Raw genomic sequence first — 12820 nt, 5'->3', positions numbered from 1 at the left:
TAAAATGTGAGGATGGAGGATTCATTATTATTTTTTAATTAATTTATCTAATTAATCATATAATTATGTCTTCCATAAAGCGGGTATAATATAATATAATGGGTATGATGTCCACGTGATCCCCCCCCCTACCTGTTTGTTTCTGTCGCGGTCTGATGACGTAGCACAACGTTTGCAGTCATGGCGGCGGAAGGTTTGGAAGACCTGAGTGGCAACGGGGAGCTGGAAGATCCTTCAGGTGGGCTTTAATGTGTTCATCACGCTACTGTGATTGGGTTATTGGTTGACTCTGCGATATTCTTCACCGTTTTCCTGCAGAGCGTGACTCAAAGGGTTCACCATGAGTCCATTCTGATCCTTGTGTGTGAGACATGCTAGGCTAGGCTACTTCATACATACTGAACTGAACCAAACTAAAGTGGAATCCGCTCTAATGCTCACATGTCTGTTTACTGTCTGCATGTGTCTATAACGTGGCGTTGGGAGGTCAAAGAATGCATTCAGATGGCACGCCCAAGTGCATTACTTCAGAAATGCAATAAATTACAACTAATAATGGAACATGTACAAGTTTTTGAATTATAAAGGTTGATGTATTTTTCTTTAAAACACATTCATCTATCCGATTAGACATCACGCTTCAGAGTTCACGTCTCCATGCATATCTGACTTGAGTGTACTATATACTTTGTATGCATCGATTATTTATTTTCTTCTAATTTTATGTATTTTGAGATAATTGTAGATGTATTTTCTTGAAGGCATTCATGATACACATTTCATCTTATGCATAAGATGAAAGTTAATTTGAATGAAAGTCCTGGTGTTATTCTTTGTTATTCTGTGTGACACTCGGCCAGCCAATCAAATCGCGGTAAACCTTTTTCCGCCTCCTTCTCCAAAACCTGCTGTTTGTTTTCACCTGGCAGCCATGGAGGCCAGCGAGGCCCCGGCCCCTCCCCCGCCGGAGGCCCCAGAGGAGATGGTGGAGGAGAACGGGGCCGGAGCCGTGGCCCCCGACGCAGCCCCCACCGCCCGCCTCCCGGACCCCCCGGCCTTCTCCATGCCCTCCATGCCGGAGGACGAGGAGGGGGAGCTGCCCGCTGACTTCGAGCGCCTGTGGAAGGCCGCCAGCGAGACGCCCAACGACTTCACCAGCTGGACCGATCTGCTGCAGTACTGCGAACAGGAGGTGGGTCGGTCTGCCTCTCCGCCACTGCCCCCCCACTGGATGAACAGGATCAATCATTGTACCACACTATACTTTTTATGCTACCTATTTTGTAAATGTTTCTTACAAAGTACTTTACATGAAGTAATTATAAAGCAAACGATAATAAACGGTAACCGCTAACAAAACGTACATATATAATTAAGGATATATATATATTAGTACTTTGTATTTTATTTATTATTATCCTGTGTTTTTCTACTGCTGCTGGGCTATTGCAACAAACGAATTTCTTAATAAAGTTATTAAGGATTAATAAAGTTGTATCATATATATACAAAATAAGAAAAAGCAAGCATCTCAATAGTTAAATAGCTAAACCCTCTGGTCAGAGCTGCCTTTAAGACTTGTTTTAATTGTCTCGGTGGTTTTAAAGAACCATGACTCCGCGTGTTAACTCCCTCCCGCTGTGTGCAGAGTCACATGACGGCATCTCGCCGGGCGCTGGCCGCCTTCCTGGCCCGTTACCCGCTGTGCTACGGCTACTGGAAGAAGTACGCCGACCTGGAGAGACGCAGCGGCTACAACGACAAGGCACAGGCGGTACGTTACTCAGTATGGAGAGAAACCACAGAGAACGGAGACGTGTGTGTGTGTGTGTGTGTGTGTGTGTGTGTGTGTGTGTGTGTGTGTGTGTGTGTGTGTGTGTGTGTGTGTGTGTGTGTGTGTGTGTGTGTGTGTGTGTGTGTGTGTGTGTGTCATACCATTTATCTCCACAAATGACCAGACTAAAAGGAGTTGGGGTTGCCTACTAAAGCCCCCTTCACACATGCAGTCTTACCCTGAAAAGTTCCAGAAGATTTCAAAATGAGGGTCATATGTGAATGGGAACAGGGATTGATATTTTGCAATCTTTGCCTGCTCTAGACCTAGTCACTCTTCTGGATCTCTGCCGGTGTGACTGTGTTGTAGATGAAAGCAGTGACATTACCGGGAGATGCAGGTATAAAGGGTACCGTATGTCTGACGTGAGACGTAGAGCAAACCAATCACCACAACCCTTCTGGACATTTTGACTCCGCAACTACTACTTAAGGGACAATGCTTTTCTGGAAATCGAATAACGATATTAATAACATATCTTTGTTTGTGAAGGCCCCTTTTTTTTCAATAATAGTGCCTGCATCTGGACAGGTCTGGAAATAAGGGAGCTGCTCTCAGTCCATGATCTTTATGGCGGCTGGAGTCCATAAGTGTTACATTACAGCCATCTGCTAGACGTTCCTCTGGTCAATCTATTTTGCATATCTTTGCATGCCACGTGTGAACGGGTGGAAGACGGATATCTTCAGCAACGTAGCAGCATGTGGGACTAATGACAAGCGGTGCCTGAAAGGTTATCCCAGGAGTTATCCCAGGAGTTATGGGTCATGAGGAGCGCCATTCATAGACACAAGCTACAAGAATCTGAGCAATACGGACCAAAACACATAAACAAACCAACCAGGCCTGCTCAAGACCTAATCTCACACTGTCACAAGTGAATCCAAGCAGAGGCGTGGTTCGGTGCTGGTGTTAAGATGGTAGCACTACCTCAACACGTGGTGTGTGTGTGTGTGTGTGTGTGTGTGTGTTGCAGGTGTGTGTGCAGGGCCTCCAGGCCATCCCCCTCAGCGTGGACCTGTGGATCCACTACATCAACCTGCTGCTGGGAACCCTGGACATGAACCTGCCTGACTCCCCCGACCGCATCCGCAGGTACCCACCTCACCCACTCACCCCGGTTCATAACCTTTTTTTTAATGAATTTTATTTCACCTTTATTTAACCAGGTAAAAGACTCATTGAGATTAAAATCCCTTTTTCAAGAGAGACCTGGCCAAGAGGGCAGCATAGAACAAACAATACATGTGTTTCATACAAAACACATAATTTACACACAATGAAAAGACAGTTTTGGGATTTCATGTAAGGATTTATACACAGGTACAATGTCCAATATTTTCAGTATAAGTCCTTAAGTAATGAGCCAAAGGCATCAAATGAGATACGTTCTGGTAGTTTTAAGTCTTTCTGGAGGGGGGTCCAAGCAGATGGGGCAGCATACTTAAAAGCTTTCTTTCCCAGCTCAGTATGAGCCCTCGAACAGATAACTGCAGAACATCCTGCGAACGCAGGCTACAGTGGCCTTGGCTTCCAAAGAGATATTACTTAAGTCTGAATGCAGTCCAGGTGTAAATAAAAGATCAACAAAAAAAACATGTTGTTTAGTAAAAACATTGCACCCCACAACTCCCAAATCCCCAAATCCTACAGGCACCTAACAGGCACCTATCGAAGCCGCTCATACTAATTGTAGCACAGAGCGGTCAACTGGCGGCCGAAAACATCACTTTCACTGACGGTCGCTGTTCAGTTACCAAATAACTGTTATAGCAACAGTAAGGGAAAGGATATTAACCATTTAGATTTTGCTTCATTAACCACTTGCCCTGAGTGAAGGTTTGTCTTGATAAAGTTATAAAACGTAAACACCCCAAAAAAAAAAAAGTAAAGTAAACACCCAAATCATCATTATCATGAGAGCAGCACAGGATTCTTGGTTTATGTTAACCGTATAAATCACGTGGCTAATGAAGCAAAACAGCTGCAGCAAAAGTACGTGGACCCCTGGACTGTGGATGTATCTCTGAAGCTGTGTCTGACCCCGTGCAGCGTGTTCGAGAGCGCGGTGGCGGCGGCAGGCGTGGACTTCCACTCGGACCGGCTGTGGGACCTGTACGTGGAGTGGGAGAAGGAGCAGGGCAACATGAGGGCGGCGGGCGCCGTGCTGGACCGCGTGCTGCGCGTCCCCACGCAGCTCTACAGCAGCCACTACGACAAGTAGGAGGAGACGCACGCAGCCACACACGCTGAACAGGGGGGGGGGGGATATATAAATATAAATGCAGTCCATTTACCATTTAGATTACCTAGACTAGTTACACACTGACGTTAACCTTGTAACAGGGTAGAGGTGGGGTATGGGGTAGAACTGGGGCAACGGGCCTAATCTAGCTTTCTTTCTCTTTTCCTTTCTTCCCCCCCCCCCCCCCCATGTCCTGGTAGGCTGAAGGCCCACCTCAGCAGCCACGAGCCCCAGGAGGTGCTCTCTGCGGAGGAGTACGAGGAGCTGCGGGCCGAGTGCCGCCAGAGCCAGAAGGCGGAGCGGGCGGAGCAGGCCCAGGAGGTGGAGGAGGAGCGGCCCCCGGGGGAGGAGGAGCCCGCCACGCCCGAGGACCACGACTCGGTGAGGGGAGGGGGGGGGGGGGGGGGGGCCCTCACTGTCACTCCTCAGAGAGAGGGTGAATCAGCGGCAGGGCAGGGTCGTGGGGCCCGAGGGGTCCGACCGGCAGCCTCAGCCCAGAGGTTGTGGGTTCGATCCCCCGAGTCCCCAGGGTTGTCCTGTCGGCCTCCTGGATCTGCTCCGTGGTGACACGTTGAGCAGCATCTGCTCAAGGACTTGACGGCAGAACAATTGGAAAACGAGAGTTTTGTGAACACTGTGAAATGTCAAGCAGTGAAGTGCCCTGACCGTTGGACTGATCTGTGGTCAGAGTGGGTGTGCATTGGGTGGGCTACCAGGTCCTCTCTATTGCGTTGGAGTCACTCTGCTGTCAGTTTATGCACGACATATGTACTGTCTGTGTAAACACACAGGGCCAATCCCAAAGTCCGGACTCACAGACTTTGCTGCGCGTTCTTGCGAAATTAGTAAGGCCTTGGGGCTGTCCCAATGTTGAATTTCAAAGGGCGTGAGGGTCCACACTTACCGAGCCCTTTCCGTGAGTCCGCATCAGTGCAGACTTAGCCTAAGGGAATTACCCACAGTTAAAAGCGTTGTGACGTTTACAGCGGCGACCATGGGGACATTCGGAAATTAGGAAGGTAAATAACAACAAACAAATGATTAATAATTAAGAAAGTTGTAAATATTGAAAAATATGTTAAATGAGGCAGCCGTCTCCTGTGCCTTGGCCGTGTGGAAAGCAACAAGCTTAAAATGAAAATTCCCAAAGCGGCAACCGGCAAGTGTCAAGCAGCATCTTTGTCATTAAACGTTGCCAAGGTAACATGTTTTCTCGTGAAGTGCTGCCCCAATCCTATTTTTATCTATCTGAGCCCATGTGGCCTCACACACTCACTCACTTAAGTTAATAAGGACCTGAGATCAATTAAGTCTGTTAGTCCTTAGTCCTTAGGGCTCACTTTGGGATTGGCCCTTAGTGTGCTCTTAATCCATGGGCTGAACTATTTGGGAAAACAATCGACGTGCCATATTTTTTAGACCAATATTGCTATTGCGATTTACTATGCAATTTTTCTTTTTAAAGCTCCTTATCTTTGGTATTATTCACTGAACACTTGACACACTGGTGGGCGGGGTTTGTCCGGGCTTTTTTTTGGTCAACAAATCAGAGTGTTGTGCAACAAGTTGTTTTCTTCATCTACCGCTCTCACTCGCATGTCAGGTGAGCGGAGGGTAGCGTTGCGCACACGTGAACCCAACGTGGTCCTCTGTTTCAGAATCCGACACACTGATTGGTTAGATTGTGTTAAAACATTAAAACAAACGCTTAAATAATAATTTTTTATCTCAGCCTTTGCGATTTTGAAAATTGCGTTCTGTTACATTGCGATATCGGTTTGGATTCGATTGATCATTCAGCCCTACTTGATCCATACATTTTTGGCAGAGGAGAAGAATACAAAGGGGACCCTTCTGGTTGACGGAGTGGTAGCAGCTGGTGTTGGTGCTGCACTGCGGCGGTGTCGGGGATTGTGTTCGTAGGAGGCGTGTTCTCACTAAGGCCTCTTTGTCCGCGCAGGAGGAGCTGATGCAGAAGATCCGGGAGCAGGTGGTGGCACGCCGGGACCTGGTCTACCAGCACAACGAGGGGGAGGTCCGCAAGCGCTGGCACTACGAGGACGCCGTGAGTGACCTCATCCGTCTGACGCCACATCTCCGGAACGTTTTTAATTGTGTCTCGCGCCAACGTTCGTCCATCGGGTGCTTGTGTGGGCGTCGTGTCCCCCTCTCTCTGTGCAGACGCAGACTGAAAGGTTGTGTGTTTCTGCCTCCGTGTTCCACGCAACCTAATCCTGGACCCTTAAGCGGGGAAGTGATGCGGCCATGGTTAAAGTTAGAGCACGCACTGCTGTCTGTGGAGTCAATCAAAACTAAAATCACACATGATTTAACAGAAGCGCCGGTTGCCTGAGTGCACCGACAATCACATAAACAGAGTTGTGCTCGGAAGTTCGTTCTTTGCCTGCTCAACCAGTTGATGAGCCATCAGGTGGGGGTCCTACCCGTTGATGAGCCATCAGGTGGTCCTACCCCTTGATGGCTCCCTGTTGTTAGGAGCACAGTCATGCTCACTCCCTAGTCATTCTGTCAGTCTCTTTCATCCATGTGTCGTCCACTAATAGATCATCATTCCATATGTGCGTTCCTTCAGTCCAACTCTTCTTCTCCGTCCCCTGCTCCTCTCTCCACTCACCCCTGTGTCGGTGTAGATCAAGCGGCCGTACTTCCACGTCAAGCCCCTGGACCGCGTCCAGCTGCGGGCGTGGCACACCTACCTGGACTGGGAGGTGGCCCAGCTCAGCGCCGACACCAAGGACCCCGGCCCAGGTGAGGAGACGAGGCGGAGCCTAATGATCAGAAGCTACTGGGTGTCACTGTTGGTTACTGGGATTCATTTAAAACGAGTGTATGAATAGGGGTGTGTGAGCGAGTTACAACGGTTAATGCACACATTCACACACAGACGGCGCAGTCAACTATGCAAGGCGACAGCCAGCTCGTCAGGAGCAGTCAGGAGACGTTTTTACACCGCCAAATAGCAGTTTTATGCACGCCTTTTTTCGCAGCACGGTTGCGTGTTTACACTGCCAGAGGTAAATTACTTGCTTGAGTTAGCACCCCACTTTACCCTCCCGGACCCTACACATTGGTGGTTTGGGTTTCATTCTGATGTAAATGCGTTGGCTCCGCGGTTCCGGGTGGGAGGGGGGGTGGTGCTTGGGTAGAGGTGTTGCTGCGTTGTCTAGACAGAGACAATGCAGCGATATCAACATGAGCAGTTATAACCGGAGAGAAAGTGAAATCCGGGAGCTGCTGCCTGCTGATCATGGGAGAGAAGGTGATGCAGTCGCATTAAACGAAGACGGGGAAAGATGGTGTGATAGAGCCGGGGATCGAACTAGCAACCTTCCGGTTCCCAGTCAACCCGCTCTAGCTAAGCCAGCCCACATATTTGCTGTTCTGTGTGAGTAAAAAAGTAATCCCCCCCCCCCCCCCCACAGAGCCCACCCAGGAGGCCCAGGAGGAGGGGTCAGAGGTGACACCGCCAGCTCAGGAAACGCCAGCAGAGAGCAGCGCCGTGGTGGTCGCCACCGACGACCACAGGGTCCGCATCCTGTTTGAGCGCTGCCTGATCGCCTGCACCCTCTACGAGGAGTTCTGGACCCGGGTAAGGAGGAGAGGGGGGTGTGTGTGTGTGTGTGTGTACACAAAAATTTGGGGTCACCCAGAAAATTTCATGTTTGCCATGAAAACTCTTTTATTCACTGTTACAAAAAAAAAAAAAAGTATTTAAAAAATAAACAAATAAGGACATTTCTTCTAAGTAGTAGAAGAAAGGTAGTGTACATGTTCGGTCTCGGGAGACACCCAGAGTAGAATCCTTTTTTAGAAGGCAATCTATCTCAATCCGTCTGAACATTTATCCCGATGATCTCAAACACGTTCATCGCCGTCAGCCAGCCTCTGTATCTGACGCCGTCTGCACGGCGCTCGCTCGCCGGCTCAAAGCACTGGCGCTCGCGGCACAAAGGGACGTCCCGGCAGGATGATGACCCCTTTGGAGAGTCTTGTGGAGGCGCGTTTACGAGTGCTCTTCTTCTTCTTCTTTGCCCTGCAGTATGTCCAGTACCTGGAGCCCCAGAGCGTGGAGGAGGCCCGGGCCGTGTACCGCCGGGCCTGCCTGGTGCACCTCACCCACAAACACACCATCCACATGCAGTGGGCCACCTTCGAGGAGAGGCAAGGTGAGACCACCAGACCCACAGACACACCGTCCACATGCACCGGGCCACCACAGACACACCGTCCACATGCACCGGGCCACCAGACCCACAGACACACAGTCCACATGCACCGGGCCACCACACCCACAGACACACCGTCCACATGCACCGGGCCACCACAGACACACCGTCCACATGCACCGGGCCACCACAGACACACCGTCCACATGCACCGGGCCACCACACCCACAGACACACCGTCCACATGCACCGGGCCACCAGACCCACAGACACACCGTCCACATGCACCGGGCCACCAGACCCACAGACACACCGTCCACATGCACCGGGCCACCACAGACACACCGTCCACATGCACCGGGCCACCACAGACACACCGTCCACATGCACCGGGCCACCTTCGAGGAGAGGCCAGGTGCAGAGCGATGGGGTCACCAGCTTCCTTTAAAGGGGTGATATCACGCCACTCACGGGTGGGTGAGTGGCATTTGCCAATACATCCGTTAGAAAATCTGCCTTTTCCTTTGTTTTTTTGTGACATCACAAGTAGGAGTGTCCACCTGGATGTAGGATGGACAGATAAGCAACGTTTGCTACAGTCCGCTGGGTAGGCTGGTAGACTGATCTATCCTGCCTAACATCTAGGTGGACACGCCCACTAGGGATGTCACTAGAACACAGGAAAAGGCAGATTTTCAAACTGCTTGTAATGGCTGATCCCACCGCTTTAAGATCCAAAATGAAATGCAAACGGATGAAAGGGAAACGCCCCCCCAGCGGTCCCGTTCTGTAGCTCAGTGGTTCTGCGTTGGTATCTGATTCCTTTAAATATTCTTTACAGACGCAACACGATTGGGTTACAACCAGATACATTTTACTATAAGATCCCACTCAGTTAGTAGTACTTCAAGAGAGGTCCAGCGTTCGTGTAAATCTGAAAGCACAAATGACCATTCACCACCATCCATGCTTTTAGCGTGGAACACACCAGCCCAACCATTGGCCATCTGAGACGTTTGGGGAGACTGACGAGTTCAGGAACAAATCTGTTCGGTTGTGTTCAGCTGTGATGAAAGCTTTTGGTACCGCGCGGACAGTGTCTGGTCCGACCCAACATGTAAAGTCTGAGAGCGCTGGCGGTCTGGGATCAGCTGGCAGTAGTCTTCGTGGAGGCAACGGAGTGGTGGGATAAAGGCAGTTAGCCGTTGGTTTGAGTCTGGGTGGTGTGTCTGGGCCCCTTTTAGACATGGACATGAACCTCCATAACCTGCTGACCTCCTCCCCCCCCCAACAGGGGACCTGTCGGAGGCTCGGCGTGTGCTGGAGGCCCTGGAGACCACCCTGCCGGGGCTGGCCGCCGTGCGGCTGCGCAGGGCGGGGCTGGAGCGACGGGCGGGCCACCTGGACCAATCGGAGGCCCTGCTGCGGGAGGCGGTGGCCGAGTCCCGGGAGAAGCCGGCGCTACACGCCTTCTACTCCATCAAGCTGGCCCGCCTGCTGCTGAAGCTCGGCCACAACGCCAGCAAGGCCCGCGCAGCGCTGCACGAGGGCCTGGAGCTCAGCCCGGTACCCCCACCTCCACCCCCAGCCCGTTACCCCCACCCCGTTACCCCCACCTCCACCCCCACCCCGTTACCCCCACCTCCACCCCCACCCCGGTACCCCCACCTCTACCCCGGTACCCCCACCTCCACCCCCACCCCGTTACCCCCACCTCCACCCCGGTACCCCCACCTCTACCCCAGTACCCCCACCTCCACCCCGGTACCCCCACCTCCACCCCAGTACCCCCACCTCTACCCCAGTACCCCCACCTCCACCCCGTTACCCCCACCTCCACCCCGTTACCCCCACCTCTACCCCGGTACCCCCACCTCCACCCCCACCTCTACCCCAGTACCCCCACCTCCACCCCCACCCCGTTACCCCCACCTCCACCCCGTTACCCCCACCTCCACCCCCACCCCGTTACCCCCACCTCCACCCCGGTACCTCCACCCCGGTACCCCCACCTCTACCCCAGTACCCCCACCTCCACCCCGTTACCCCCACCTCTACCCCAGTACCCCCACCTCCACCCCGTTACCCCCACCTCCACCCCGTTACCCCCACCTCTACCCCGGTACCCCCACCTCCACCCCCACCCCCACCTCCACCCCGGTACCCCCACCTCCACCCCGGTACCCCCACCTCTACCCCGGTACCCCCACCTCCACCCCCACCCCGTTACCCCCACCTCCACCCCGTTACCCCCACCTCCACCCCCACCCCGGTACCCCCACCTCCACCCCGTTACCCCCACCTCCACCCCGGTACCCCCACCTCCACCCCGTTACCCCCACCTCCACCCCGGTACCCCCACCTCCACCCTGTTACCCTCACCCACACAAGGACTTTAGTGCATTGGTCCGTTTACAATACGTCTGCACTGACCGTACGAGTCCTCCTGCCCAAAGGCCACATTCTGACCGTCTCCCCCCCCCCCCTCCAGGACAATGGCAAGCTGTACCTGAACCTGCTGGAGCTGGAGGCATCCGGGGACCCCCGGTCGGCGGCCGGGGCGGTGCAGGAGTGTGTGACGAGGGCCCTGGCCGCGCCCCTCTCGCCGCGCACCAAGACGGCCTTCTCCCAGAGGGGCATGCAGTACGCCGAGGACTACGGCACCTCCATCCAGAGGTCAGAACCCCACGCCCCCGGGCCCCCCCACACAAGGCCCGAACAAAATCTATATTCATAATGTGTGTGTTGATAATGACACCATGAAAGTCTATAGCAGCTGAGAAAACCGCGGTATCCCGTTGTGGACTGCCGTCTGTGTGGTTGGATCAATATGCAGCTCTTCATTCAAGCATGAAACAAGATCCACACATAACAATGACCACAGATAGAAGGTTATATGTAGAGGTTATAGCTGTGACTGAAGACCCCTTCTCCCTCCCCAGTGTGCTGTCCATCTACGAGGACCACCAGAGGCTTCTGAAGGAGCTCAACCCCAAGAAGAGGAGCGCTGAGAACGGGTGAGGGGAGGAGTTGCTACAATGTTTGTTATGTACAGCCCTAACTTCCATGCACAACTTCCCGCCTATTCTTTCTCCCCAATCGTTTCAATAATTATAACGATCTGAAGTCTGCATCAGGTGTGTCTTAAGAGTCATTTAGAATATGATAAGTGAAGAAATTATTTGCTTGCAACATCTTTCTCTCCTTGACCAGAACCATAGAGATGCCCTATAAATAGTGGACATCTGAAAAGGGACAGCCTTATAGTTCAAGCGGTTCATTTTGTATGTTGTGTGCCAATCGTCTCATGGGATTCACTGATTGGTCGACAGTGACGAGGAGGCGGAGAAGCTGATCAAATCAGAAGACGGCTCTGCTGTCGCTGCCGGGCAACAAGTCCCGCCCACCATGCCCCACGTCCCCATAACCACGCCCCCTCCCCCTGTGATGGGCGCCGACGCCAGCGCCCAGGGGGCCTACGGAGCCTACAGCAGCTGGTACCAGGTACGCAGAGACCGACCAATGAAGGGGTCGTATCACGCCACCAGGTGTGCGCGTGATCAGACGTCACAAGCCGTTTGAAAATCTTGTCTTTTCCTGTGTTTTAGTGACATCACAAGTGGGAGTGTCCCCCATAGATGTGCTCTGTGTAGATCAGTCTACCTAATGTGTGTGTCTGTCTGTGTGTGTGTGTGTGTGTGTTCCTTTTGCATTTGATGGTTTACACAAGATGCTGTTTTACTCAGACTGCTGTTCTCATTGCAGCAACCTCAGTACGGCAGCTACGGCTACCAGAACGCCTGGAACTACAACCAGGGCTACTACCCGCCCAGCTAGGCAGACGCAGAGTGGGGGGACCCAGAACAGCGTGACGGCCACAGGAAGCGACCCTTAACCCCTACGCACAATGTCCTTTCCGTCGCCAGCCTCCCACTGGAATCACAGGGATTGTGGGTAATGTCGCTGTGGAAGATGAAGAGAGCGAGAAACATAAAAGACACATGGTCGCACCTGCTCAGTTCAGTGTCGTCTGAGGGGGGGGTTCACCCAGAACATGAGGCTCCGCCCATGAGTATGCATCTGCTTTTTTGAATGAAACCAATTTTAGCTTGCATCTGCTCTGGGTGAAATTACCACCAGTATCTTTTTTTAATTTGTATTTAAGAGGCCCCTGCCTCTTGGGTTTTAATCCAAACTCTGTGTACTTGCTCCGGTCTGACCCCCCCCCTGGCCCCCCTTCCATCCACATTTTAATGCTGTCCGTAGCGTTCAGCCATACAGACTAGTACGATTGGTGTACTGCATCATTCCACAGACTAGGCCAGCTGTTCTGTCTTTGTGTTCTTCTAATGTGTATATAAAGCTGTTTTATAGCGTGTAATGGCGCTTCATTCATGTTTGAGTTTCTGGAGTTTGTTATCCAAAACTTAAATGTGGTTTGCAAAGAATAAAGTCTGTTAAACCAGCTCTTCCACCAAGCCAATGGGGGGGAAACACCTGCTTAAGGGATGAGGGTAGTCCCTGGAATATCGCCTTGCTTTGGGCAATCGAAGA

The 12820-nt window shown here is 52.2% G+C and overlaps 1 protein-coding gene and 1 non-coding gene across 2 annotated transcripts; both read left to right on the top strand.

Moving 5' to 3' along the window:
- The first annotated feature begins 168 nt into the window (after positions 1-168).
- LOC311345554 (pre-mRNA-processing factor 39) lies at positions 169-12732 on the top strand. The gene is made up of 15 exons (XM_084469972.1): positions 169-238; positions 930-1192; positions 1649-1774; positions 2811-2929; positions 3887-4054; positions 4280-4460; positions 6040-6144; positions 6731-6848; positions 7523-7689; positions 8140-8266; positions 9561-9832; positions 10758-10942; positions 11209-11283; positions 11599-11770; positions 12032-12732. The coding sequence occupies exons 1-15, from the start codon at positions 181-183 to the stop codon at positions 12101-12103; spliced, it is 2208 nt and encodes a 735-aa protein (XP_084326098.1). The 5' UTR covers positions 169-180; the 3' UTR covers positions 12104-12732.
- Positions 3495-3630, top strand: LOC311349411 (small nucleolar RNA SNORA16B/SNORA16A family). Its single transcript, XR_014636485.1, has one exon. It is a non-coding gene; the product is annotated as a small nucleolar RNA SNORA16B/SNORA16A family (small nucleolar RNA).
- Positions 12733-12820: the final 88 nt, after the last annotated feature.

Source organism: Micromesistius poutassou, assembly GCF_964030765.1.
Source record: "Micromesistius poutassou genome assembly, chromosome: 6".
Classification (NCBI taxonomy): Eukaryota; Metazoa; Chordata; class Actinopteri; order Gadiformes; family Gadidae; genus Micromesistius; species Micromesistius poutassou.
Note: the sequence above shows the minus strand (reverse complement) of the source record. Positions and strands in the feature narration are given on the sequence as shown.

Bases quoted from the DNA above. Each gene is read 5' to 3' on its own strand.
- LOC311345554 (XM_084469972.1), top strand. From the start codon at position 181: ATGGCGGCGGAAGGTTTGGAAGACCTGAGTGGCAACGGGGAGCTGGAA. The intron at 239-929 runs GTGGGCTTTAAT...TTCACCTGGCAG, and splicing joins GGAGCTGGAAGATCCTTCAG to CCATGGAGGCCAGCGAGGCC. The intron at 8,267-9,560 runs GTGAGACCACCA...CCCCCCCAACAG, and splicing joins CACCTTCGAGGAGAGGCAAG to GGGACCTGTCGGAGGCTCGG.